Genomic DNA, 27,541 nt, shown 5'->3' with positions numbered 1-27,541 from the left:
AAGTCTACTTTTAGTGGACATCATCATGTGCTTGTACGCTCAGAAAATATCAAATGGCAATGTAGCACACATCTAAACAACCAATGGAAAAAAAGGCTGTTAACTGCATTCTGAACTGCCTCAAATTGATTGAATGTGATAAGTGTCCATCAATCTGTCCATTTGCTACGGCGCTCATTGTCGTTTGGGTGGCGGCTGAGCCGGAGCCGACCCCAGCTGGCGCATGGGTGTGTATCGAAAAAAAAAGTCACAACAGTTTAGGAGTCGCACATCAGACATTTTCATATTAGGGAGATCAGTCTCTGACGGTGAAAGTCGCTATATGTCGCTAATGACAAAGACGAGTCTCTCACTTTTCACAGACAGCAACGACTTGCTCGTAAATTCCGGAGAAGTGGAGACATGCATCACAGATAAACTCGATTTGTTGCATCTAAATCTTCCCATTAGTTTTACGGCAATTTTAGCTCAAGTTATCTCATTTGGTCTTGGAGTGTAACCAGTCCCCAACATGGTTTGATACCACCACATACTCTTACACCCCCCCCCCCCCCCCCCCCCCGTTTGAAGCTGGCATGAGGACGATGAGATCCGGGGAGGCGCCTCTCATCAGAGGGGAATGAGGATGCTTGCGAGGGGGTGGGGGGTTGTAAGGAAATTCTCAAGTACCCCCGCCTCCTCCCCACCGAGCTCCGTGAAACAAAAAAGCGCCCAATTAAGTCAGTTTGAGTTAAGGTCTTTTTGTGTGTGTGTTTATTGTGAGCAGGGCGAGGGATTGAACTGTGGATGCAATAAATGGAAATAAGGGGGAAATACGCTAAGTAGCTGAGACTATCTAAAAGGCGGCAGTGTATAGTGGGGGGGGGGGGGGGGGGGCAAGGGGGAGGCTTGCTTTTTCCTTTGCTTGTTGTGTCCCATCACCCCATTCTCCCGCCTTGGAGGGCCAAAGCGGGCTCTCAGCTCCTCGACGGGAGACGCTGAAATATTAATCGCCACGCTCCAGCCGCCGACGAGCGAACACAATCGCTTCAAACTCCCACCCTAATGAGTGTGTTCATGAATGGCTAATGCGCACAGATGGGTGGCTGATGACGGGATGGCTCGCAACGGGGAGGAGGCTGTGTGTGTGTTTGTGTGTGCGTGCGTGGGGGGGATATAGGAAGAAGAGGTGGGGGTTGTGGAAAGTGAAATTTAGGCAGGGAGCAGGGATGCTTGTTGCGTGGTGGGGGGACACAGGCACGCTGTGACCTTTTAAGAGCCTCCTGAAAACTTAATTAAGACTAACCCTTCTCTATATTCCCTTCATCACACACACACACGCACACACGCTATAGCGATAGCATTAAGACGAAACAACGAGTCCCCTCCCATTCGTTACTCCCCGTTTAGGATGCCCACAAAGCTCAAGAACAGCTTCCACCAGCAAGCTGTGAAATGCAACAAAGTAAGAAGTAACCCGCGCAAGTGCATTTTGTGCAGTGCCCGCATGTAAATCATCGCTCGGTTGACATATGACCGTCAAGGCAATCAAAAATATTCTAAGCACAAGTGTGTATTGATTATTGTGCGCTTGTATTGATATCTACCTCAACACACGCGCTCGCGCCTCTCATCTGAGAGTTGAGCCCTTTGCACACACAAACGGATAAGCAAAACGCCACTAAAGGACGAGTGCAGACTTTTCATGTTTTCATCCCGAGTTAATCGAATACACGGGCTCGACATTAAAACTGCACGAAGCGCTAAGTACATCCTTACTCACCCCCTGCGCGGCCGCAACTCATAAAAAGTGAACGAGCCGCCGCAGAATAGTCGATTCACCCGAATTGACGTTCGGCGGCTTCAGAGTGCGGCGCGAGGGGGTCCGTGTCTGTTTTACGACACTCCTGACGTGTGCAGGAGAGAAGGCGCCCCTCGCTTGCTGCTGTGCTAGGAGCTTGTCATTGGATTGTTTTGTTTAGCAGACATGATTTGGCCCTCAAAACTTCAGAATTCATCCTGTTGCTTTTGTCACGCTCGCCTCTGCACGGAACGCGCTTCTTGCCGCCTTTTGACTTCCAAGTGACGTCAGAGCCCTAACGTCGCGCCTTTGCAAACCGCGGATCGCTCGGTGAGGGGAGAATAGACGCGCTCTGGGTGTTGGAAGGTTGGTTGGGGTGGGGGGCGTCAAAACACCCTGGCCATGAGAGCTCACATTTGCTCTAATTTCCTCGCTGACGTCACGTGGAGCAAAATGCGGGTTACCGCGTCATCCCAGGACGTTTCCACGGAGGCCACCTGGGGATTAAGAGCAAGCCACGCGTATGCAGACGCACATGCACGAAGCGCGCGCGCGCACGCATACACATATGCAGCAAAGTGCATCTAATTAGAGGCGTGAGATGCTCTGACCTAATTCCTAACCTCTCCTCCGCCGCAGCCAGTCTCGGGGCCTGAGCTCGCATCGGTTGGATTAGGCGGGAAAATGGAGAGTGGCGCACAGTGCGGGAGTGGGATGGGATTCCGGCGGGGAAGGCGAGGGTGATAATGGATTCATACGGGGGACGCTGACATATTTTCAACAGCGTATTTATGCAAACAGTGGGCTGGGCTGTTACTCAAACTGTAGATGGATAGCAGGCATCTCGTTGGGGAGGCCCTTTCTTGTGTAAATACATTTTGGAGCTGTGTCCGGATTTTCATCTATGGCGGCTGTGTCCGGAACGTACCCCATGGAGGGTCACTGTACCTAATCAAGTGTCCAGTAGCATGGCGTGCCACTATTATGCGTCATCACACGTTCAAGACCCCCAGCGGGCAAGCTTGCCGGGATCACCTTGATGTCCCCTGATGGTCTGTCTGTCTGTCACATGGAGATTCACGCTGACGGACGCGGGCGTATTTAAAGTGAAGGTGCGTGACAGGGCCGAGGGGCGGGGTGGCATGTGTGCCAAGTGAGAGACTCGCTGACACACATCTGTCAGCATCTTTGCATGAGATGATACACGCGTGTGGAAAGGTGCTGCACCTTTGCATTTTGTGTGTGTGCATGTGTGTGTGTGCGTGCATGTGTGCGTGTGTCATAGCTCTCCTGAAAGGAACGGGGGCAGGAAGCGAACGGGGAGTGTGGTGGTGTGGGGGGGCTGTTCGGCTGCAGCAGCAGCAGCAGTTTCCGCCTGAGTGCGACTGTCAGTGGGCATCAGTCAGCCCAGCAGTGTGGCAGGACACGAGGATCATTAGTGGAGATGGAGGAAGCGAGAGAGGACGCCAGAGTGGAGATGTGGGGAAAAGGGGAGAAAAGGGGGCGGGCGGGCAGGCGAGCGAGCGGCTGTGTGAGTCGACCGCCGCGTCTTAATATCCCGTCTTGAGAGCATTACGCACACGGCACTGCACTTTCCTCTCAGTCACGCAATCGGCCCCTGTGCCGAGATCCCGGTCGGGGCCTCCCTCGCCATGCACCTCCCCTCGTCCCGGCTGTCCTCTCTCAAGACGTCCTCACTTAAGAGGAGGTGCGTCGCAAGTTTGTGCTACACCATTTTTTTTTTTGGTCCGCTCCACATCCTGCCTTGAGCTTATCCTCTCGGCTACTTGACCCGCCGCTAACCGCGGCGAGGTGGAACAGCTGTGCGACACATGTTGGCAGACATACCCAGCGTGGATGGGACGCCGGGTCGTGCCACAGAGGGGAGTGAACATGGTGTCGGTGGGAATTTGGGGGGTGATGGACACGAGAGTTAATTTGCTGGCTTGCCGTCTCGTCATTATATGTCAGCACAAATTTGGACAGTTGAAATGGTCACTTGAATCGGTTCACAAGTTCCGGAGAAATTGCACCTTGAAGGGAAATTGAAACTTATTAAAAGACATTTTTGAAGACCAAAAATAAGATGTAAGCAGCACACAGTCTCAGTGTTGATGTACGTGCCTTTAAGAGGCGGGGCCTGGTCGGCCATAATAGCTGTCCTTTCCCACACAGGAGGGGCATAAAAGAACGCCGGTATGATATAAGTCATCAAGTGGAGGCACGAACACTGCAGCAAAGCTTCATAAATGTATCTTCAGCACCTGACCTGACACAACAAGGCGTGAAATTAAAGAAGAGTGCATGAAGTTCACAAAGCCAGTACAGCAACAAAAACAGAATTCATCAGAGCCTCAAAAGATGCTTGATACAAGCTAGCATACTGTCAAGGCACGCTACGCCACGATGGGAAACTATCCTTAAATGGCAATTACATTGGCTGAATTTCAATTCCCTGTGGGAAACTATTGAATAGGTTGTAAAAGGTAGCTAGCAGGAAGTAGCGTGAAAGCTTTTCCTGCCGGTTGGTCAAATGCTGTTAGTGCTCTAAAATCAGTGTGCCTGGCGAACGTTACAGCGTCGCCACCTCTGAGCTCAACGTCTTTTCCCATTCGAGGCGCAGCGTCGGTGGCAAACGGCCGCCTCGCAAAACACACCAGATGAACTAATAAGTGCAGTGTGAAAAGGCCTTGACAGACATCTTCTTTATTATAAGACTGGTGATTGCTCAGCTCATTTATTGGCAGATGCTTGCCAAGACGCATTTCACAAAATGCAAACCTGGAATCTCGTCACTATGTCAGATTACAGCTCCTCAACACTTGTGCCAATATTTGCTAATGAGCCCGTTTCAACTTGCATTCTGTCTGTCATCCTCTTGGCTTCCTTTGCCTCCCTCCTTTCTGACATGTCCCCGCGTTCCCTCGACGGGTCTGCGACCTGCACCGCGATGCCCTATGCTGAATACCAGACTCAACATGGCTGACATTTACCAAACACGGCAGTGTCTACAAAGCTAACCGTGTTAGCGCAAGCGATAAATCCTCCCCTGGCTCACCGGGATTGCGGGTTAACGGTTCCCGTCTGTTTGCTTTGCTCTCATAGCATTTGCTCCTATGCTACGCTAACACATTTAATGGCCACGTCGGCGGCAGCTCAAATTTAGCTCATCGTTTAGCATGACGCCATGCTAATGGCGGTATCATCACGAGGTCGCGCCGGTCCAATCTGGCTGCACGCCAGACAAACTGGCAGATTAACGTTATTGGCGTCGGACAAACGGAGAACGTGCGAGCGAGCGAGCGAGCGAGCAGTTGTAAGAGGACGTAGACGACTCAGAGAAATTAGGTCTTGCAATAAATTCTCAATTATTTGGAGTAGCACGGACAATGTATAGGACGGCTACACAGACTTGGGCCTGCCTGGCTGATCTGCTTCAAACAATCACACCTTTCAGTGGAGTCTCAGACACTGAACACAATTGGGGTGTTTTACCTTCAATTGGTATGCATTTTAAATTGATCTTATGAATTTGAAGCTATGACCAAGAAAATGATGCCGAAGCAACAATTAAGCAACATTTGGATGAACGTTCACTGACAGCTGTAACGTAAACCTAAGTCATCCCGAGCACGATTTTCAGTGTGCACAAGCACAGAAAGCACCAAGGTCAGTAAACGTCTCACGGTCACACACAAACTTGCCCTTGTTCAGTTACCACCTCGACCTAATCACTATTCCAGACGCACCGCCACCTCCTTCTAGACAAGCGCACACACGCAAAGAGTCACCCACGGACAAGTTTGACCCCCCCTCCTTTCTTTGCAGCCCCCCACCTTCCCACTCACAGCTCCTTGCCACTCATCTAGATTCTCGCGCCGCCACGGAGATCACTTGCGAGGATTTAACTGAGTTGATTGCAGCTATGCGAGGTCAGGGAAGCAAAGGGGGGGGGGGGGGGTTGAGGTCTTTAACAATTGCACACGTGAGACAAAGACCCTCCCTAATTTGCCGTATGACATCAGAGGTGTCACTGCTATGCACCCACTCAAGTCGGGGACAAAAAAAAACATGACTGACGGTACAGCATCAAAAACTTTGCATCAGCAGCCAGCCTCAGAAGTTGAGGAATAGACTGCTTGAATTTATTTTTGGGAGAAGACTCCTGAGCATTTTGCAGCAAGAGTTGGCCACAATTTGTAGAGGCTGGTTTCCTCAATGTAAGCTTTTAAATAAATGCGAAAAACAATAAAAATAAATAATCAAAAGATTATAGCCTAGACTGAGAACTAAACACAAGACCACCACGAACGGTGAACGAACCAATCAGAGGGAAGCTTTTTTTTCCATATCAAATCCAATCCAAACAAAAAATTCCAATATTGTTGGATATGAATTAGAAAAAACGGACCATTCAAAAGCAGTTATTTCTGAGTAACAACTAAAGCTTTGAAGAAGGACATCCTTCATAGCCCGAATTTTCTTACATTAAAGGAACAATCGAAGAGGACCTTGAACAAACAAGTTGCACTCAAGGGTATTATATGATTTGCTTTCCAAGTAAACTGCACTCAGTAAAACGTGAGCACAAAACACAATTGCATCTAATGCCTTCCTTCTTCTTCTGCAGGTTTAACTGAAATGGCAAACCATTTTAATGGCTCGTTGCTGCCACCAACTGATTTTTTTCAGCCAGCGAGCGTTTTCAAAATTCTTGCAATTATGCCGCCGGAGTTGGCTGATGTTATTGCACATTATTCCTTTGCTATTGAGTGACTTATTAAACTTTTGGACAAAAAAACAAAGTCAAGTAATATAAAGTAGACGCAAGGGAATTGCTTTGTGGGCCGCATAAAATGATACGGTGGGCCTGATCTGGGCCTCGGGCCTTGGGTTTGACACCTGGGCGTTATGTAACACAATGTGCGGCTGCGCCCAAAATACACAACACGCTTGCACACACACACACACACACACACACACACACAGACACGCACACTCGCCCCTACCCCCGCACCATTTACCCATTTGGCACTAATTGAGGGATCTTTTTTCAGAACCTGTAATTGCACACATTTAATTATTTATTTTGATGGGACGCAATCTGGTGTATAGTAGTGCGTGTGCGTACGTGCGTGTGTAAGCGAAAGAGCACGAGTGGGCGAGATAGCGCGGGTCAGCGCGGCTTTTTGGCTAAATGTGTGTGAGGGCATCTCTACTGTAAGCTAACGCTCTGCTGGGATTTGAACGTACGAAGGGCAGTATATGAGGAATCGGCTGAATGGTGTGCGCGTGAGCGTGCGCGATGCATCCCAAAGTGCGCGAGCTCTCTGAGTGCACTAATGGACGCATACTTGAAGTGAAGTGTGCAGAATGTGGCTGGAGTGCAACCAAGTCTGGCTGGGAAGCTCCGCGTCTCCACTCTCCAACTCTTCTTCTTGCTCGTCGCCTATCAAGGTTCAGATTTTCATCTTCTCAGATTTTCATCACCCCCACCCCCCCACCCATGAGGCGGGTGGCCGGCAGTCTGGCCCGGCCTCCTGCTGTGCTGTGAGCAGAATGAAATGAGGGGAGATGACATGTAACCACCAGTAGTCTTGACCTTTATCAAGCCCGGCCGCCTGCAGCAGGCTGAATGAGACATTAAGAAAATGACTGAGCATTATTAACCCCTACTTACTTACTTATACATACACACACACACACAAATTTGCACAGGCTGAGGAGTGCTTTTTTTTTTTTTTAACACCCCAGATAGTTAATTTGACGGCGTGACAGCGAAAATGGATGGATTCATCTGTTTGAGTCTGATTCCACAAATTAATCAGAAGGTGTTTCGACAAGTAGGCGAACAAGAAAAGGTCGTTTTTGCCTGCAGTTCTCCTTTCAAAAGGTTTTAGGTTGGTGAAAGGGTGAACTTGAAACAAATTTTACACCATTTTCCATTAATTTTTTGTTTTTAAATTGGAACAACTTGGGAGTCAACCAGTATTACAATATAGCACGAATCCATTTTTTTTTTCAACACTTGAGGACTTTTGTGTGTCCCTTTTGACAAAGAACCCCGGCGGTTCATCTTGCGATTGATCTCGCATGTGGAGCCCGCCGCTCGTCTCTGTTGCCATCTTTGATGAGTGCTTCAAATTGATGCGAAACCTGCGAGGGCCAAATGTGGACCCCGGCGACCTCGCCGTACCAGACAGCGTCTGCCCGCTTGGCTTTCTGTCTCCTTCTCTCTTGGCAGCGCACACATGTGTGGCCGCCCTGCTGCTCCACACTCAATCAATGAGCAGAGACAATTCCCAGAGTGACATTTACGCAGAAGAAAGCCGGCCATTTATCACTTTAGTTTGGAAGATGGGAAAAGAATGAGTGAGTGAGCCTGTGTGTGTGTGTGTGTGTGTGTGTGTGTGTGTGTGTGTGTGTGTGTGTGTGTGTGTGTGTGAGGGAAGGGTGAGGAGAGGAGAGGAGAGGAGAGGGAGAGGAGGAGGAAGAGAGGGAGAGAGCTGGCAAGAGCGAGCGCCAGAGATGAAAAGGGGATTTCAAACGCACATGAAAGCAGCAGGAGAAATGAGCGAGGAACGAGGGAAATGAGCGATAAAAAGGCTACTTTGTGGGGAGGAGTGTGAGTGCCTTAACGGAACAAGTGAGGAGAGAAGAGGAGGAAGAGGAGGAAGAGGAGGGAGGCCCGCCAGTGATTGACAGCAGCAAAGAGCGAGCTGAAGAAAAAGTGCGAGAGAAGGGGATCGGCTGAGAAAACCCTGGGGTGTGGAAAGGAGGTATAAATAAAGAAAGGAGGAAAGAAAGCAAGAAAGAAAAGGCAAGAACAGAGACAGGGAGGGAGAAGGGCTGCAGGCGAGGGGAAGGAAAGAGGAGGAAGGGAGAGAGAGAGATGAAAAAGGGCAGCTTTTAGAGAGAAGGAGAGCCAAAACAGAGCCAGCCAGACGAGTCGAGTTCATTCCAGGCGATGAGCAGCCTCGGCGGCAGGCGGGCACGCTCAGCATACTAAACACTGGACCCGGTCCTGACCCAGATTAACGCCAATGACATACAAATCCAATTGGAAAGCATTTGCCCCCACACACATAAGCCCCTTCCCTCGCCCTCGCCTTGACCGTAGCCTTCACGGGCCAAATCCTGGGTCAGATTGGCCGAAATATGCCAGAAAAAAAAAGGATGCCAGAAAAAAAAAGGCGGCTTACACCCAGCGGTACAATTGGGTTCAGTAGCTACACGTGTACACGCTCATGTGACAACAAGGTCTTCAACAGATGACACTTGAGGCAAGTAAAAAATTCCGCCTGGGCTCTTCCAAAACCAGGTCAGAAGAAAACATTTCATTCTTGGCAGAAAGACAAAATGTATCCAAGAGGAGACTGAGGGCGGTTAAGAAAACGGGCTGCAGCAGCAAAATGGAGACTGTGGCCACCAGAGCAGAGACACAACAGGGGCCTCCTGTACTCGGGAGCTGATCCATGAATTTCAAGCAATTCTGACCAATCAGAAGCAGTCTTTTAGCGTTAGCCTAGCAAGAGGGATGTTTTGTTTCCACCACGTATTACGGCCTTTCGTTGTCTTTGGTCGTACAAAAGGCAAAGTGATTTCGTTCCAAGGTCAGCTCCCTGTGTTGGGCTCAGGTAAAGCTGACATTAGCGCTCTCAGCAGGGCGCTGCTAGGCAGCCGCTACCCGAGGTGACCTCAGCTCCATCCGTCAGCCGCGCTCGCCGAGCATTAGCATAACAAGCATCCCTTCTGCACATAACTCTTGCTGCTCCTCCTTTTTCCATCAACCTGCTGCAATCAGTCATTGCTAACAACATTTCCCTTTGTGATGCAGCCCTCCCTCCACACACCTCGTCACCCCACACCCGTCCCATCCTCCCGTCACTCTGGAGTTCAGGTAAACTGATGGACAACATCTTCGACCGCAAGCCCCTTTCCGCTCCTGACAGGGTCTTGATGGACAGGCAAAGAGGGTGGGTGGGATGGGGGGTAGGGAGTGGGAAAGGTCCAAAGACGGACGCCGTTAAGCTCGGCATGCATCATCGCCTTCCTCGGGCACGGCTGCGACAACACACCGCGTAAACACACGTGCTGATGGGCGGGCGGCCATCCATCCCATGCGTACAGGAGGGGGGGGGGGAGCGAATCAGGAAATGGGCGCCGTGATTTGTGGCAGAAGCGTTTTCTGTCCGGGAGAGCAATCGGGCTTAGGGCGCGCTTCATCTTGCGGCGAGGACGCATCTGTATTGTTTATCTAACGGCGCTGCCATCTTGTTACATTGAAATATTCATACACATGTATGACAAGATCAGGCCCATTATGGCCCGCCCGCTCTCCACGGGGGAGGGGGCATCAGTCAGAGTAAATTATGAAGACAAGCCACATTTCATAATCCTATAGATAGGCTTCAAGTGGAGTATTATTGCAGGTCCACATCAATCACCGAGGCGCGTTTTGCATCGTGTCATCAGTATGATAATGTGCGATGGGCTATTTCAAGGATAAACTCGCCATTACAATCTTTCACAAAGCAAAGGAAAAGATATTAGGGCCTTGTGTCGTGTGCCATCAACAGGCATCACGTGACCAATACTTCAAATGGATTGGCTGCATCAACAAATGATGCCTCAATTGTAACGTGCTACGCATTGCAGAATCCAGATCGTGCAGACAATTACAATTTCTTCAAAAGATTCGTCATTATCACCTTCTGGAGACGGATTGGTTGTTTTTTGGCACAGTTATGTAAAACCGGATTCCGTGGGTTCTACTTGAGTGACCAACGTAAATCCTGCGCGGCGAATGTAGCTAATTTCGGGCATCAGATCTCAGAAAGAGAAGACTGCGTCGTCGTGGGAGTGGTCACATCAATCATTGCCAATCAAAGCGGCTTCATTCATTCCGCCCATGCACTAGTGTCTCAACATAATGGAAGCAAGTCTTCCTGGTGAACGGCCACTCAAATCCCCGCCCCCCTTGAAGATCTGCATCCTGGCGACTCCTAACTATGTGAAGCGAGGAAAAAGAAGGCAAGCGGGCAAATCTATGGGGGCCAACTAAAGAAGTCATTCCACAGCACTCGTCAGAAATATAGAAGACATCTTTAAGTACAAATCAAAATCGCGTGTTGGGCTATTACGGCGTACGCTAATAAGAAGTAAGCCCGCTTGGGGCCATGGCGTTTCGTTGCCGGAGATGAGGCAGAAGCGAGCGGGGTTACAAAGGGCCCTGTGGGGGTGGTGGGGGAGAAGGAGCCAGCATGACTGCAGCTCCAGCTCCAGCAAGTCCGCAATTAAGGCGGAATCAGGGAGAAATCTGCGCTGCCTTGATAATGAGCCTCGTCTGAATTATTAACGAGAGCTGCTCCCCCGGGACCCGGGCTCCCACTGAGCCCATCAAACCCACCCCCTCGCCCCCAAACACTCCCACGAAAAGACAGCAGGCACACAAATGCAACAGCACAACAATGCCAGAGTAACACACGTGTTGACTCAAATGTTCTTTTTCGTACCGGACGCTCAGTCGGTTCCATCGAAGGCCTCACGCAAACAAAAATGAACTTGCGTAAATAAAGGAGTACCTGAATGTCTTTTTGTTTGCCGAGTCGAGACATTTCACATGTCCAGCGTGTTTGTGAAGGGAAGTTGTATTTTTTAAGATTTCCTACTAATGTCGCATGAGTTCTACTTGTTCCTTTTCAACTCGAACGGTTTCTCACAACACTTCCTGTAAAGAGCACCTGCGCTGACATGAAGGCAATTTTGGGTGTTTTATGCCTGTGCTTCCCAAAATAGTCCTTTGCCAATTGTTTGGAATGTGTGGCAAGGGCTGGTGGGCCACAGCGAACCACACAGACAAACAAACGCTGTCCTATTTTTGCTGCCGCTGCTGGAGGATATCGCTACAGCGACGGGGGGATGTTTATTCGCATTTTATTGGGATGTGTGTGGTATGCGCGGTGAATGGAAGCCCCCCAAGTGCATCCAGCGGCACTGGCGTGACTCACAACCCCCTTGACCGCCCCCCCCCCCCTTTGCGCCCCAATTTCATAACGCCTTTCCTGGAAACATCCAAGCGGTGGCGTAACACTCGGGGCCTCGACCCGACCATCAAACGTCCGTGACATCAAACATTTTCACGCGGCAACACAGCGCCTCGTCTGGGTGCCAAGGGCTTTTGCACCTGCCCCACCCCCAAAAAGTGAAATAAATAAGTAAGAATCATCTTTCAAAACGTGCCAGACAGCAAGAGAGAGCGTCTTGGCCACTCCCAAGAACGCAGTGTTCTTCCATGGGCGGGTCCAGTTTGTGTTTGAAGCAAAAGCGTCCCGGTGCAAAACATTTGAAGCCACACAAAATCCCGGAAGACGTGCACAACATGGAAACAAAGGGCACCGTTATTGTCATTTGGAGGCTTTTCCCTGACTCAAAAACTCGCCAAATGAAGCATGTTCAGCAGAGTGAAACTTTCCATTTTGTGAGTGTGGCCACTAAAAATTTGCTGGCTTTTTTTTTTATTTTTTTATTTAGTGCCCGTAGCCTGTTTGTCAGAGGAGCGTGAAATTCGGTAGGGCAGAATCGATTATGAGCAGACCCACAAAAATATCCCAATAGGCCATGCTGTCCTTTTTAGTGAACATTTAAAAGTTATTTTGTCCATCTTCAGGGGTCATTTAAAAACAAACTACTGGTCCAGATTTGATCTCATTGCCACCACTCGATTGAACGGCCAGACATTGCCATTTTTGTCCTCGCAAGGTGCCATAAAAAGTCTCAAGAAGCCATGGCTGAAAAAACGTTTACTTTGGATTTGCAATTTAGAACAAGACTTTGAGACAGGCAGGCGCTGTTCTACAATCTGCACGTGATTCTGCAGACACAACGAGTTGCCCACTCCGCTGGCGCGCTTCCCAAACGTGCAATTACTTTACCAGCCAAGCATTGAAACCGGCGTGGCCTTCACTTTAGGAAAACTCTGCCCAACTGCGAGCCGTCCGAGTTGAAAAAATAAAAAGGCCTGAGCAAACATATGAAATGTACTAAGAAATAAATATACTGAGCACGGCAGCTGATTAGCTTTTTTTTAACTAGCGGGCACGGCTAACAGGCTTGGTAGGAAATGCTGGAACGGATGAAGGTGCACTTAGCTACAAACGACATCTAAATGAGTTCAAGCCTGGCCAATTGTGAACTTGAAGCTCTCATCCCTTTGTGTTCTACTCCAAGAGCCCAGGCCGGCAGCTCAAGGGAGAGGGGCGGAGGGGAAATCTGCCATTGTTATCCTATTATCTGCAAGATAATGTGAGATATGAGATTTCCTCTCAGATAAGAGCAGGCGCTCTGCTTAAGGCGCTCTGCCAGCTCGGAATCCTGAGGCCACAAGCGCGCCTCGCCTGGACGCAAAGAAGGCATCTGACGGATGCACGGACAGATGGATGGATGGATGGCGGCATTGATGAAAGAGGACAAATCAGAGGAAAAGGATGGAAGGAAATTGCAAAGTGGGCAAATCTGCATTGTTTTCCATTCTGCCGCCCCCTGATTGCCGTCTAGCGTATTTGAATGCGCGCCCATACTTTGGTCATTTGCATGTACATTCATCATTTTCAGTGAGAAATGAAGTGCCTGAAGGCTTGTGGGGAGGGGGGGGGGGGCAAGAGAGGCGACGGCATCCCGCGTCTTGGCGTGCGACCCGCCACTCAAAGCGATATACTGCCTGAATTCAACCTGGCTCACAGTGCCGGAGCCCACGGCAGACGTAAGGTGCTCATAATCCCTCAACATAAATCTGCCCAACATGCATCATATGCTCTCGTTCTGCGTGTGCGTGCGCGCGTGCGTGTCACACTCGCAAATTACTCGGCTCCCTTGAGCCAAGACGGAGGATAAAATATGAATCAGCTGATGTCTCGGATAGTTTCCAGTCTCTCCAGGCTTCCCAGCTAATCATCAAGTGACACACCAAGAGTAGCATAGCAGGCGCGCTGCATACACACACACACACACACACACACACACACACACACACACAATCTATGCACACATCATGCCATGTTATGAACCTGTTATGATCACAGTCTGACATCAGGTGGAACCTCTGAGACAAAACTGCAACCTATCGCATGTCGCTGACCAACATCAAAATCATTTTATTAAATATTATATATATATTATGAAAATACATTATTAAATATTCCTCTCCTCTGTAGCACTTTTCAAGAGCAAGCAATGTTTTCAGTAACATTTTAAGTCTTCTGTGTCATTTCCAAAAGTCACAATTTCCCAAACCACAAAGCAAAAGTGACACAACTGCCGCGGCACCCCACCCACTTTTGAAGATTCCGTGAGGGTAGCGTGACTCGGTGGAGGAAGGCGATGGCAACATTTACGAGAACGCCACCCATCGTACTGACAAATCCAAGGTTAGGATAAAATACGAGCGGGAGGAAGCGGTCTTGGAACGACCGACTGCATCATGATTTGCTGCTGCCGTTTCATTCATCGGTCTGCTCCTTGTGCTGTGCTCACCTTAACCACCGGGAGGCAGTATTGTACAACACAGTCACGCATACACAGAAAAAGAAAAAATCTTGGACTCTGCCTGGTACATTTGCTCCAGACGTGAGTTGCTTAAAGGGCTTGTCAAACTGTGTCGATGTTAAGCGCTAGCGCCCCTCGGTGGACATCTGTCAAGTATGTACGCGTTGATCTCAATTTTTCAGGAAAGGAGGCCAACGCACACTTTTCACTGTACTACAAAAACTAAACACTAACGAGTGTGAGTGGCTGCTCGCCACAGCGTCGGCAACCTGCTGCGCAATTCCCGGAACGACTCCCAAGTGTCGGGACAAACGGAAGGGTCGGAAAGTGTGCGAGCGAGCGTCTTTCCACGGTGTGACATCATTCAGCATGCTACAGCATATACGTTAATGCCGAGGCCTTAATGAACTTGCGTGTACCTCGAGGCCATCTCCCACCCACCAAGATTCATCCATTCGCTTGCGTTGAGCGAGTCGCAACCAAAACGACGTTCCGACGTTCTCCGCAGTGACACGCTGTCAGGCCAATCGCGCTGGCGCGGCATACGTGCCTATGGAAGGAGACAGGCCCTCCCTCTGCGACGGCCCCCACAAAAGAGGCAACAAAGGCGATGCGCGACGTGATGCTTGGCTGCAACTGACAAGCGCCTCTCCCACGCATTCCAGATGCACCTGTAGATGCTTCTACCGCATTCCAACGCAAAGCACGCAGCGGCCACTCCGCAATGAGGCACAATCACAAATTCTGTGGAGCCGAACCCAGTAGGTAGAGGACCACGGTGGTCGCTACCCCAAGAGTTTCCTGAAATAAACTCGCCACAGAGCCAAGAGCAGATCGGATTACCGCTCAACTTGGGGCCGTCGGCCAATAAAGGGCCAATTAATCTCTCCTGCGGTGGCAACAAGTGCAGCCGGGAGGCGTAGGAAGGGTTCAAAAGTGCACGCCGCTTCCTAAACTCCCTCCTGGAAGAAGGTAATTGGGAAGTCGTGACCCGAGGATGCTGTCGCCTTCTGAGAAGTCAGAAGCCATCAGGTATTTATAGCGGCTTAATGGCGGTGTCCAGGTTGTAGAACCGGACTAGCACTCTGATCCTGCCTCTGTTCCGCCGTGACGCACGGCGGGAATAATTCACGCCTCGGAGGATTATTTTTCCCGGAAGCGCCCAGTTTAGTCCAGCTTCGAGAGGTTGCTTGGTTTTGGGTCGGACACAAGTGACCTCCCACGCAAACGGACAAGCGAGAGCGCTTCATTTCATTTTATTTCATCAGCAGCTTACCAACAATTACGTGCTGCTTTTTTTTTCCCTCCACCACATCACGAATAGAATGTCTGTTGATTCGGAAGCCGGTGTTTTGTCGCCCGTTAAAGTTGCTTCGCAGCGCCACTAAAAGGAATAGCCTGATATGATTGAAAGGCTCAAATTGGAGAGGACAATGGCACACGGACTTCTTCCAATTAGCTTGTCGACGCTAATGCCAGCTTTTAAACGTCATCATCAAATACAATCCGACCGAATGTCGGGTTTCTCTTTCACAAAGATTTACTTAACAATAATGCGAATTTTCTTATCCAGCAGGCCTTCGTCAGGCACTGGGCTAACATTTCCAAAAGATGTTTCCAAGGGTCCATGTGGCCGGTTGCGTCACAAAGCGGACGAGAAAGCATTTCCGCTTCCTGTTTTTTTGGACCCTGTATTGCCCGCATGCGACCGCGCACCGGGCGGGTCAGTCAGGACAGCAGCTTGCGCATTAGGCCAGCGCGCTTTAAACGTCTTAGCTAATCGCCCCCATCGTGACCTGCAGTGGGCCCCTTGTCTGGACCGTGGACTGGAATAGCCCGACGCCGCCTTCAAATAGCAAGTCACTTAAGCTGGAGAAAGCGGGCCTGCGTGCGCAGTTGAAGGAGCGACCTGCTGGCTACAGCGTAGTAGGACCGACCTGAGTCCACCTGGAGACGTGCCTTCCCGCAGTTCACTTTAATGGGGAAGGATTAAAGTGTCAGTCAGCTGCTCGTTCTCTCGCCTCTGGAGCGGTGACTGAGTTTAGCGGTTACGCAACGCACCGCAAGTTTCGTCAAAAAGGCAAATCCCTCTCTGAGGGAGGGAGGGAGAGAAGGAGGGGGAGGAGAAAAAAATGAATGGACACGGTATTATTCTTCTGTTGTGCGCGACACGCCTAGAAGATGTAGTATTGGGCCAACGTGACAGCTCCATGGGATAAATTTAGCAATGGGCCATATGAATACATGTTCAATAATGAGATTAGAGAGGAGAGGAGGCGGCCACCGCTAAATCCCGCTTTGTGTCCAAGGATATCCTACAAAGCCAGATATCATGTCAAGTATTTGACAGGAATCCCAAAAGCCTTGACGGCGCGACCACAGAGCCGCCTTGGCTACGTACCTTCTCACGCTTTGCCATGGAAAGGTGACCCTATTCACGTGCAAATGCGACGCGAAGCGCAGGACCCGAGAGTGCGTCTCGGCTCGGCCGGGAAAGGTGATTTTATATTTATATTGTCGGCTTCTGTCCAGCGAGACAGAGTGAACTCGCTTCTCATCATCCGTTTGAATATTTACCCACCGTAGGCAGCTGACCTGGTGATCCCCCTCTTATGAGTGGCGACTCTCATTCGCTTAGAGAGGCCAACATAATCGCACTCCAAGCGCGGTACGTGAAATGCTCCCATTAACTTGATGTGCGTCACAAAGATATGTGCACTCTAAAAGCCTCCAGGTACAGTCTGCACCAAATGGACCTCCTGGGACTAATTAGTGGACACCAAGGTAACAGTTTGTATACCAAAAATTACAGTCTGCTCCAAATTTATCGGATGGAGAAGTCAGACACGAGAAGCCGACAAATACGACGACCGCGGCTACAATGGCTCGCCCGAAAGCAGTCACGCTTGCTTCTTAGGCTATTTGGCCCCAAGAACCCAATAAGTGGCAACATAAGGGACGACACTGAGACAGTCATGAGTTGATTCGTATCGAAGAGACGTCAAGACGTCATTCAGTCAGCTGGCACAATACAGACAAAGCCGAAATGGTGGCAGGTGTGTGCTAACTCAAGTATTTTGCTACCCTCACTTTAGGGAACTTGGATTCTTAAGACACATTTTTGGTCCTGGAAGTTGGCTCAATTGATGAAAAATTTGAAATCAGGGAACATAAACGTACACCTACTGTCTGACAATCAGCACCCATCCATGTCTTTTTGAGGATTTTGAGCCCTGCTATCTCAAAGTACAACGCAACAGAAGCAATCTTTGGACTTTTATATCTATTTTGCGACCAATTGCCCCTGAATGCACCTCTCAAGATTTTGTCAATTCATAAGTGTCAAATGGACAAATCAGGCTAAATCACGTGGGGCGCACTAATGGACTTTTTCTAGCCAGTGACAGGCAGACCGTAAAAAGGAGGCTGTTCCGTGCTCTATTACGACTAAAGGGTGCCAGGCTCGTTACACGCACGCTCATCCCCCAAGTCAATCGGCCATCGACGATCTATTCGAGTGATTGGCGGCCTTAATGAACCGGGACGAGCTCACGCGTGGTGTAGCCCGTGCGCCAAGCTCCACTCTACATGCGTTTGCCCACGTTGCTTGCTTGGCGGAAGTGTAACAAAGGCTCGGCGGATAGTGTGCGTGCTTGTACGGTTTACCTTCCATCCGGCCGAGCTGTTGCTGTCGCCTTTATCCTTGAAATAGGGCACGTAGCGGACCATCCAGTCGTAGATCTGCGACAGCGTCAGCCTCTTCTCCGGGGTGCTCTCGATGGCGCGGGTGATGAGGTCCGCGTACGACTGGTTCCCCCAGGCGTTCCGCCGCGACGACTTGGCTTTGCGCAGCGGTCCGCTGGCGTCCAGGCACGGGTGCGTGGCGCCGGCCGGCGCCGGGGCGCCGGCCGGATGTTTGAGCTCTGCCGGCGCGCCGCCCGCCAGCAGCAGCCCGGCTCGGCACGCCGGCACGTCCTCGGGCTCCACCTTGATGCCGGCAGCCAGCGGGAGCCCCCCACTGACCTCGGGGAAATCCTCCGGGCATGGCAGCGGCCAGGTGCACGAGCGAGGTCGGCTTTGTGGCTCAAAATCCGAATCAACCTGATGAGCGTCCAGTTCGTCGTCCTCCATCATCAACATTTGCGTGCCGAGTGGGAGAAATCAAAGCTGCTGGGCTGGCGTGACGTGAGGTGCCGGCCGATACATCCACGTTCCCGTTTTGGTTGGGTTTGCTGGGTTTGCTGCCTCGCTGGATCACTTCACGCCGAAATGCTCAGGCGGCTATTAAACTTACGGCGTGGATCAATGAGGGAGGGGGGGTCGGTGGCATAGACGGATCATGATGAATCAAATCACAGCAGCGGGCGCAGCATCGCCTGTAAGGACAGCAGCAGTAATAAAAGTAACAACACCTTTTCGTCCATTTTAGCCGAAAACATCCAATCAAACGTTCTTTTTGATCATCGCGTCCGAGGATGCCTGGATTGTGTCTCCTCCGGTAACGGCGGCGGCAGCAACAGATGATATTCGAGATGCGTGCGCAGCTTCAACGGTCGATAAATCCACCGAGGAGACACCGGGAAGGTACGGCGAAAGGCAGGAAAGGATCACCCGGGGGAGGGAGGGGGCGACGAGGCGTGATTGTAGCGTGAATTATTCAATCTTTCCGATGAAGCGAGTCGGCGGCGGGCGCACAAGTGTCTGCAATTCTAATAAAGAGGCGTGACGAAGCAACAACAACCTCCCAAAAAAAAAAAAAAAATAGGCGTCCACTTGTCTGCTCTATTTTTTAAACAAAAGAGGAAAAAATGTCAGCGAGACGCTCTCCTCCGGCTCAGCAGACACAAATGTTCTCCGCGAAGGCGAGCGTGTTACGCGCGTGGAGTGCGAGGCGATGAGATGCAGCCAATTGTGGAGTGCGCTCAGCAAATCAATACACTCCCCATCGTGATCGCATTGAGACCCCAAACTCTCCCCTCCTTCCTTCCCTCTCCTCCTGCTTTAATTTGAGGCTCCACAATCCTTCAATCACCCCCTCCCAAAAAAAAAAAAAAAAAACCAGACTGGTGATCGAGTGAGTGTTCGTTCTGGCGCGTTCTTCCGCCGCCTCGCTTTGTGTGTGCTTGATTCCACGCCCAACCGTGATTTAGGGAGAAAAAAATACACGGGAGGTGGAATTTGTGCACAATTGCACTCATGCATGCACGAGCATGGGTGGGGGTGGAGGGGGGGGGGGTACTCCAGTGCTGTGAGGGGATTTGCGCCTGCATGTGCGTGACTGCATGCGTGTGTCCAGGCTGAGTGTGAGGCGTCCAAATGTCCTCCACGGGGGACTGGAGTGCGCGCAGGTTTCACCTCAGCTCATTATTTGGCGGCTATACTCCAGTGAGTGTAATTTTCTATGGCGATTAGACAGATTTAGCTCCGATTAAGAGATTAGGTAACCCTAGATTTTTAATCCAGAGGAAGTGAGGTGAAATGGGCTCTTGTACCAAATGAAATGTCCACGACGGGAGGGTGAAAAGAAAACACTTGAGAGATCCACCGACAACGCAATATTGGCAGGCTGTGGATCTGGTTGATCCCCTTACCTCAATTTTATCGTCCGCCCGCCTGGCTGCCGACCGCCACAGGTACATCAATCCGATTGGCCCAAAAGGAATTCAGGAGCTACCATACATATTTGGACCTGTAGTGACATTTTTGCTCGATGGTGTAAAACATGGCCTGGCGAAAATAAAATTGTAACTTGGAATGTCATGCAGAAAAAGTAGCAGTTTTACATACAGTACTTTCTGCACTATAAGGCACACTGGATTATAAAGCGCACCTTCATTGAATCTTTTTATTTTAGAAAGTCTTTCATATATATAGAGCACACCGGATTAAAAGGCGCATAAAATAACTAGATCAAACTGAGGTTGACTAGGGTTGCGGTATGCATCCACCAGATGGTGCTGTGCTAAATGAATCTCAACCCAGTCAATGAGGTAAAGTCCTACTTCCTTTCGGTATGAAAGTGATACAGTTTGACTTCTTATTTGGTCCAGCAACCCCACACATTTTTTATGGTCATAAACTTTCTTTAATTTAAAAGAAAAAAGCGAGTGTGTGCGTTGATCAGTAATGCGTTGATTAGCTTTGATGACTGGTTTGCGTTATGTGCTGCGGTGAGGGGGGCAGTTCACTGTGCTTGTCTCGCAATAGGCTTACCCGTATGTCAATCAAGTGATGGGTTTAAAGTGATTCGGTTTGGCTTCTTACTTGGTCCAGCAAGTTGGTCATAAACTTTATTTAGTTTAAAAAGAAAGAAGCGAGTGCATGTGGTGATGCATAATGCGTTGATCAGCTTCTTAGCTGCATACGTGCTATGGGGGGGGTCACTGTAGGCGGTAGTTTGCTGCATCTTACCCGAATGTCAATCAAGCGATGGGATTAAAGTGATTCGGTTTGGTTTCTTATTTGGTCCGGCAACTCATTTTTGCTGGTCATGAACTTTATTTTGTTTTTAAAGAAAGAAGCGAGTGCGTGCGGTCATGCGTAATGCATTGATTAGGTTCTAAGCTTTGATGATGGGCTTGTGTTATGTGCTGCAGTGATGGGGGCGGTTCACTGTGATAGGCTTACCTGTATGTCAATCAAGCAATGGGATGGATTCTAGCCTATAGGTTGCTGTAAAGATGGGAAGCGATGCAACCTAGTAACTTACTTGTCGTACTAAAACGTACTGAAACATTTTGGCAGAGTGCTGTGTACAACCAGTATGGATCAACAAATTCATCAATTGATCTATATATAAGGATTATAAGGCGCACTGTGGTTTTTTGAGTAAATTTTAAGTTTTTAAATGCACCTAATAGTGCGTAAAATACGGTAAATGAAGATGCAACAAGTCTAGCTATTAAGAAGAAGAAAAAGATCTACCGATGCCAAACGAAGCAGAATTAACAACAATCGAGCAGAGGCGTAACATCAAGACACTTACCAGATAGGCCAAGTTCGTTGTTCCTTGAACGGCAATTTGTGGCTTGAGATGAAATTTTCCAATTTGAGCAAATCAAAGAAAAAGCTAATTCTCGGTTTTGCTCAAAAATATCTTTTGCGTGACCCGGCAAGAATTTGTGCCGGTTTGCACATTTGCAGCTGCACTTTAATTGGCAGCCAGTGTGAACGCAGCGTTCAGGTTCCGGGTTAGAGTGCCACTTGTTGGCTGGCTTGACATGAACTTAACCGACTGGCATTGTGTTTTCACGAGTACCCAGTTGGAAAGTCTCCTGAAATGGGCCTTTTGCAATGTTCTGGGCCCTGAGCCTCTCCGCACCATCGGGACTCGAACCTGCAACCGGAGGGTAGAGGCTGTGAGCGAGGGCGGAGCGGCTGCGGCCGGGCCGCCGCAGCGCATTCCGAGTTGATGTGTGGCGCCACATCAGAAGCGTGCGTGTGTGCCAATGAGCCTTCACAACATAGCGAGCGCAAGCATACAAATGCTGCGAGTTGTAACCAACAACAGACATGGACTTTGGATCGTTCCAGCTCCACCTGAGTTAAGGCGTCAGGCGGGAAAGAGTGACAATCACCAAAAATCTGGTCAGAGTCAAGCAACTGAGACGACACAAGCCGTGAGAGGATTTTTCTTTTTTAATGACATTGTCCCCATACCAGACATTCCACGAGGCTGGTGGCTGGCTGCGTGCGGCCGATCCCAGAACAGCGCGTTCCTCGCAGCAGTAATCACCTCGCCCGGCCGCAAGCGACCGGGCGCAGCTTTTGTGCCTGTCAATTAGCACCCTGGAAAAAGGGGCTGTGGAATTCTTTTGGCATATAAGGCTCGCTTGGGGACATGTTTCTACTGCCCCCCCAAAAGCAAAGCCCACCCCGCTCTCTTTGACTTTGGCGGTCGCTCTCAGCCTCACAATGTTGCGTAATATCTGCAAACCTACCCAGTGGGATTGCAATAAAAGAAGCCACAAGATCACTCTGGGGACTTTGATGCCCTCAACCCCCCCACACCTTATCTTTCCTATGGTGCTTTCTTCTTCTCACAATCCGCCAGCCACCCTCTCCAGCAAGCAAGCATATGGGGTCCCAATGACATAAGCAAGGAGACGGACGGCTCCCGTCCAAGCCAACAGTTGGCGACGTTCCTTCCAAGGTGACGCTGGATTGCGCCCCGCCCAGCGGCCCAACTTTAAGACTTCCCGCCCCGAGCACAATCCCGCCTTGGACACATCAACTTGGTACATTTAGCCTCAAAGACAACAACTGCTGCCAAAAGTTTCAATTAAGATGGCGATGAAACGCAAAGAAAAAGGTGAACGCAGGTCTGCCACTTTCTTGGGTCTAACAAAATGTGATTCATTATCACGATCTGCCTTAGCCAATTAATGACATCTAATAGGTAAATGCCCAAGGAATAAAATAAATAAATAAATAAATAAATAAATAAATAAATGAATGAATGAATGAATGAATGAATGAATGAATGAATGAATGAATGAAACAAGGAAGAGTCCAAATCAACCAAAGTGCAGACATGTTCTGACTAAAGCCTGCATTGTGCCTGCAAAATCTCGGAAACATCCAGACGCTTCTGTCCGTCGACTCAAATGAATCACACTATGTTAAAAATAATTATATGAGATGATCAGTATGATTGTCCCACTGGTTCTGGAGGTGCTGCCCACATCTCAATGGCAAACACTGGACACGCACGGTCTTAAACATCAACAAGTGTTCCGCCTTCTGAATATCAACACGCGGCGCGTATCGCCTCCGGCCGGGAGACGAAGGCCGCACTTGTGCATGTCAGCGCTCGACTGCATCCACAATAGGCGAGCGGGCCCGATGCCAAGACACCGATTAGCCCGGCGAGACCTCGCTTCTCCGGGCCATACGTCTGCGTCTTTAATTTGGAATTCAGTCCAAGCTGAAACGGGGCGCTTGGGTCCCCCGGCTTGCTGGGAAACGTCACGGCAAAACTGTCACTCTATCAAGTTTTGAGGTTCCACATAGTGTGTGCTCGCAAAAATGAGTTGCGCAATCACAAACAGCGTTTCAGTCAGTTTGAGCCACAGCAAAATCAAATAAAGCAAAATTACTCACCCAGTGAAGAATCTTGACTGGTGCCGGCAGCGCGACGCTGCTACTTAGCAAAAAAAAGAAGACATGCAAATGCTAGCATCTGCTTGGAGAATGCAGGTAATATTTCACGACATCGCTCGTATTGCAGCTTCAAGTGCCTCGGTCAGCTCCGTTTTAGTTTTGATGGCCTTTGTCGGATGAAGAACACACCAAAAGCCGAAGGACAGACAAAGCCCACTTGGGGAATTTATCCATGAGGGTAAGCCGCCAAATGACTTGCTTTGAATTGCGGTGATATTGGTTATCTGCATCCGGACCATTCCTGTGTAACAGCGGCTCAACTTAGCCGTCTGTACATTTATTTTCACCGCGGCCATACTTTGGAGTCGTGTGGGAGCGACCGCATCGCAACCCACCCAGAGGTCAGCTGCTCGGTAGGGCACCGTTGCAAGCCCTCGCATCGCAACTCGTTAGGTTGGACCCAAGTAGCTAATCTGGCGTCCGGCGGTGATTGCATACACTAAGATGTTGAAAGCCAATGTGGGAGTGTGCATGAGTGTGTGTAGCGGCAGCCACACAGTTTCCACCTCAGCGAATTTGCCCTCATCACCTGTGATTTGCAGGTAGGTCAACTGGTGCGGACAGACGTCGGGACCGAGTGCTCCCTCCCGACAGGCGACCGCAAATGCATCTTCCCGGATGGATATTATTAGAGGCACTCATGTCTTATTGGCCGCATTATGATGTCAACTGACAGGATGTGCATTAGTTACTTCAGTTGCCGCGCTGCAGATTGGCCATAATGTTGACACACTGGCGGGGAGGCCAATTTGGAGCGCAGCGTGAAGTGGCAAGAACCTGAGGCAGATGCGGAGCTTTCATGTGTAATAGTCCCAGCTCAAGTTGCCATCAAAGAGCCACTAATGGGTTAACAGTAGAAATGAGCGCAAGAGGGGAGGGGAAAATCAATGCTTTTGTTGAGGAGGAGAAAGAGAAAGAAAGCCTTTCACAGGTCTATGTATCATTAAGCAATTGAGAAAGCTAATTAGAGGGTGGCGGCTGGGGGGGGGGGGGGGGGGGGCAGTTCTCGCAGCTAATTATTTCCATGGCAACCAAAGCTCCTGGAGATGATCTGTGGTGGTGAGTCAAGCGGGACAATTAGGAAGTAAGGGGCATTGAGGAGCAACAGTGCCCCCTGGTGGAGCAGAAGGGGCACGCACAAGCGCCGTCGCCTAACATGTCAACATGTTGCCGCGTGAGCAGGCGGCGGGTCGTGAATTCGGTTCCTGGGCCTTGAGTGGAGGGACTGTTAGGTCACAATCAGAAGGCGAATTTTAAACAACGCAACTGAACCTCTAGAACACTTTTATAATTCAAGACTTATGGAAGCATGTTCAATCAAACACATGGCTCACCAGAGAAGTTGTTCATGAAATGTATTTTATTTGCAGATCTCTAAACATGCGACAACCATTGGCTACATTTCACAACAAGCAAGTGGATCCGAGATCATGATTACAGTCTTTTTGTTTGATTTAAAGTGGGGGCCTTGACTTGATCAGGGTTGGGGAAACTCCAAACTGTCACCGTTCGGAGAACTGCTGCTCACACTGCAAGTGAGCCCAAATTTGTTTTGATGTGCAAAGCCACTTGAGTAAAATGTTTGGCGGCAGCAAAGCATCCATCATTTGTTGTGGGTGGGCAGAGGCTCCCAAAATGAAGCAACGTGTCATCCTGTCCACCCCGAGGCGCACTGCGTGTGGCTTAGAGGGGGAAAATAAACACGAAATTTCACATGTGGGTGCCGACTGGCGAGGCGCTTCAATGTCTCTGTTTGCTGGGGTCAATCTTCTCCAGGTGAACCAGAGGTTTGAGCTGCTCGGCAAAAGAGCGCATGTCCTCCGACACCGTGTCCTGGCCGGCGGGCGCCAGCACGCTCAGCTCCACCAAGTAAGACAGCGACAGGCGCTCCGTGTTGTCCGTGTTGCCGGGCACCAGGATTCGCGATAGCTTGCTGACCGCCACTTTCATGGCACCTTTGCGGAAAACATGCCCGTTGGCCACAAACTCGTGGTCCATGCGGAAGCCCATCTCGTTGAGGAACTCGGGCAAGCTGTGCGAGGCGGCCACATCCACACAATTGCGCACCAGCGCGTGGCGGCTCTTGTCGCCCACCTCCGGCTGGCCCAGGTAGCGCAGGTGCCACGGCGCTGCCGGCTGGGACAGTGAGCGCCGAGCGCGCAGGATGAAAGGGTTACCTTGCTGGCCTTTCAGCAGGTAAACCAGCTCGTGGTCGGTGAAGGTGGAAGGTTCCACGTTGTCGCAAAGGCCGCGCAAGCGATGCAAAAGGCTTTCCAGGGCCTGGTCCAACACACTTCCTGAAGTTATATAAACAACACGGTGCAATGAGATGCATGACTTCGCAATCAATCACGCCGATCGGCCGTGCACACCTTCACTCAGTCAAACATGGGGGAAATGCGTGCGACGACAACCTTTACGCAACATGGATGTTTCTTGGTTATCTGGAGAACATTAAACTATTAGGATTGCTACGGCTCTTTTTAATTTTTAGAATGTGAGCTGCTTGTTAACGTCGTACTCTGCTGGTCAAAAATAAGTTTCATATACTCATCTTTTCTTTATTCTTTTTCCCCCTCGGATACTCTTTTTCCATTTAATTGTTATCTTTAAGGGGGCTTGTAGGGATTTTTATTCAAATATTAGGACTTGTGCATTACATTCACATAGGTTGGCGATGAGGACTAAATGCTGGGTTTTAACTGTGTTGTGGTTACGCACGATCTTTGCAAAAGGAGGACCACCCGTGTAGTGAAGCAATTAATATGCCAGATAAACCGAGTGCGTTCACTTCCAGAGGAAGATGTGAAATCATTTTAATCACTGCTATCTGCTTTTTGCTTACTATTGCTCACAGAAAATAAAAACTCAAAACTTGATAGCTTTATATTTCGGTTCTCCGTGGTGCAATTTTCTTACACCAAGTATGTATACTTCTCCTGATTGTTTCCTGTGACGGCGAATGAAGCTCACCTTGTAAAAGATACTCCATCATGTTGATGGTGCCGCCGGTCACGGGCATCACGGTGACTGGAGGAGCCTCCATGGTTCCCAAGGGACTGAAAAGTAGAGCAAAGTTTTACAATTAGGCTTGCACTTGGTCTCAACAGTGTGCCTTAACCATATTCAACTACAGAAGCAGGTGGAAAAGGCACCTTTGACTTCCCGAAGCTCCAGCTCAGGAAGCCCTGAGGATCCTGTTGGCCTCACGGTCGTCTGCTCATTCAACACCGACGTAGCGTTGTTAGCTATCCAGCAATGTCGGCGCTTTTGTGAGCCAATGTGAGTATTCTAAACTACGTCTGGTTGGTCGGCTTGTAAAGGCACCAGAACAACACAAACGGGGAGAGCGAAGAAAATGAGCCGAGGATGCGGACAGCTTCGCGGGTGTGTTCATTCAAACGATGTGTAGCTTTGAAAGCTAGCAACATCACAAACGGCAATTCGCTAACTTATCAGCAGCACGCTGGTCAAAATATGTTTGAACACACCACGAATGAAACACAACGGACTTGACCGGGACAACACAGAGCACAACGAACTTATTCGCCGAACGTGAGTTGGGTTTTTTTTGCTGCTACTTACTGCTTGGCTGTTTTTCTTCCTCTGATTTATTTGGCAGTTGTCAAACGAGGAAACGGTACATCTACGCCACCTGTTGGTAGGGAATGTCTATTGTGCTGAGAAAGAATGAAAAGGCGTATGCACAGTTAATCCAGCTGTTGGACGACAAGAGCTTGTCGCTTGTGATGAGAGACGCGGTTAATGATAGTAGGAAAGCGCTGCAGATGCTGAGAGATCATTAAGCTGGTAAGGGGAAGCCTTGTGTGATAAATATGTAGACTGAACTGACCTCCCTCCAAAAGGCAGTCAATCAGCATGTCACATATTTTGACAGATGTTTTTAAGCCATTTTCCATTCATGTGTCCCAGAGTGATGAAAAGTTGACCTTTGCTGGGTTCAAGACAAAGCTGCGGGGCTATGAGAGCACCCAAAAGTTCAGGACTGTGTCCACAGAGGAGGACAGCGTCATGAGAGTGAGAGGCAAATCTGGT

At 49.7% G+C, this 27,541-nt stretch overlaps 2 protein-coding genes across 5 annotated transcripts in view; both read right to left on the bottom strand.

Moving 5' to 3' along the window:
* Window positions 1-18,463, bottom strand: part of LOC147052517 (forkhead box protein O6-like) — a 29,939-nt gene extending 11,476 nt beyond the window's left edge. Inside the window, exon 1 of the mRNA XM_085918806.1 lies at window positions 17,990-18,463. Within this exon, the coding sequence (XP_085774932.1) occupies window positions 17,990-18,463 (474 nt within the window). The remainder of the gene's footprint in view (window positions 1-17,989) is intronic.
* Window positions 18,464-24,839: 6,376 nt separating this feature from the next.
* med18 (mediator of RNA polymerase II transcription, subunit 18 homolog (yeast)) lies at window positions 24,840-27,493 on the bottom strand. Of its 4 annotated transcripts, XM_085919431.1 has the most exons (5): window positions 27,339-27,490; window positions 27,071-27,165; window positions 26,641-26,799; window positions 26,459-26,544; window positions 24,840-25,782 (listed from the first exon to the last, which is right to left on the bottom strand). In XM_085919431.1, the coding sequence occupies exons 4-5, from the start codon at window positions 26,529-26,531 to the stop codon at window positions 25,226-25,228; spliced, it is 630 nt and encodes a 209-aa protein (XP_085775557.1). In that variant the 5' UTR covers window positions 26,532-26,544; window positions 26,641-26,799; window positions 27,071-27,165; window positions 27,339-27,490; the 3' UTR covers window positions 24,840-25,225. The 4 variants fall into 4 exon arrangements, with proteins under 4 accessions (XP_085775557.1, XP_085775558.1, XP_085775559.1 ...); XM_085919432.1 differs by lacking the exon at window positions 26,641-26,799 and having other exon boundaries at window positions 27,339-27,493; XM_085919433.1 differs by lacking the exons at window positions 26,641-26,799; window positions 27,339-27,490 and having other exon boundaries at window positions 27,071-27,182.
* Window positions 27,494-27,541: the final 48 nt, after the last annotated feature.

This window comes from Syngnathus leptorhynchus, chromosome 8 (assembly GCF_054491065.1).
Source record: "Syngnathus leptorhynchus isolate UIUO chromosome 8, UIUO_Slep, whole genome shotgun sequence".
In the NCBI taxonomy this organism is placed as follows: Eukaryota; Metazoa; Chordata; class Actinopteri; order Syngnathiformes; family Syngnathidae; genus Syngnathus; species Syngnathus leptorhynchus.
Note: the sequence above shows the minus strand (reverse complement) of the source record. Positions and strands in the feature narration are given on the sequence as shown.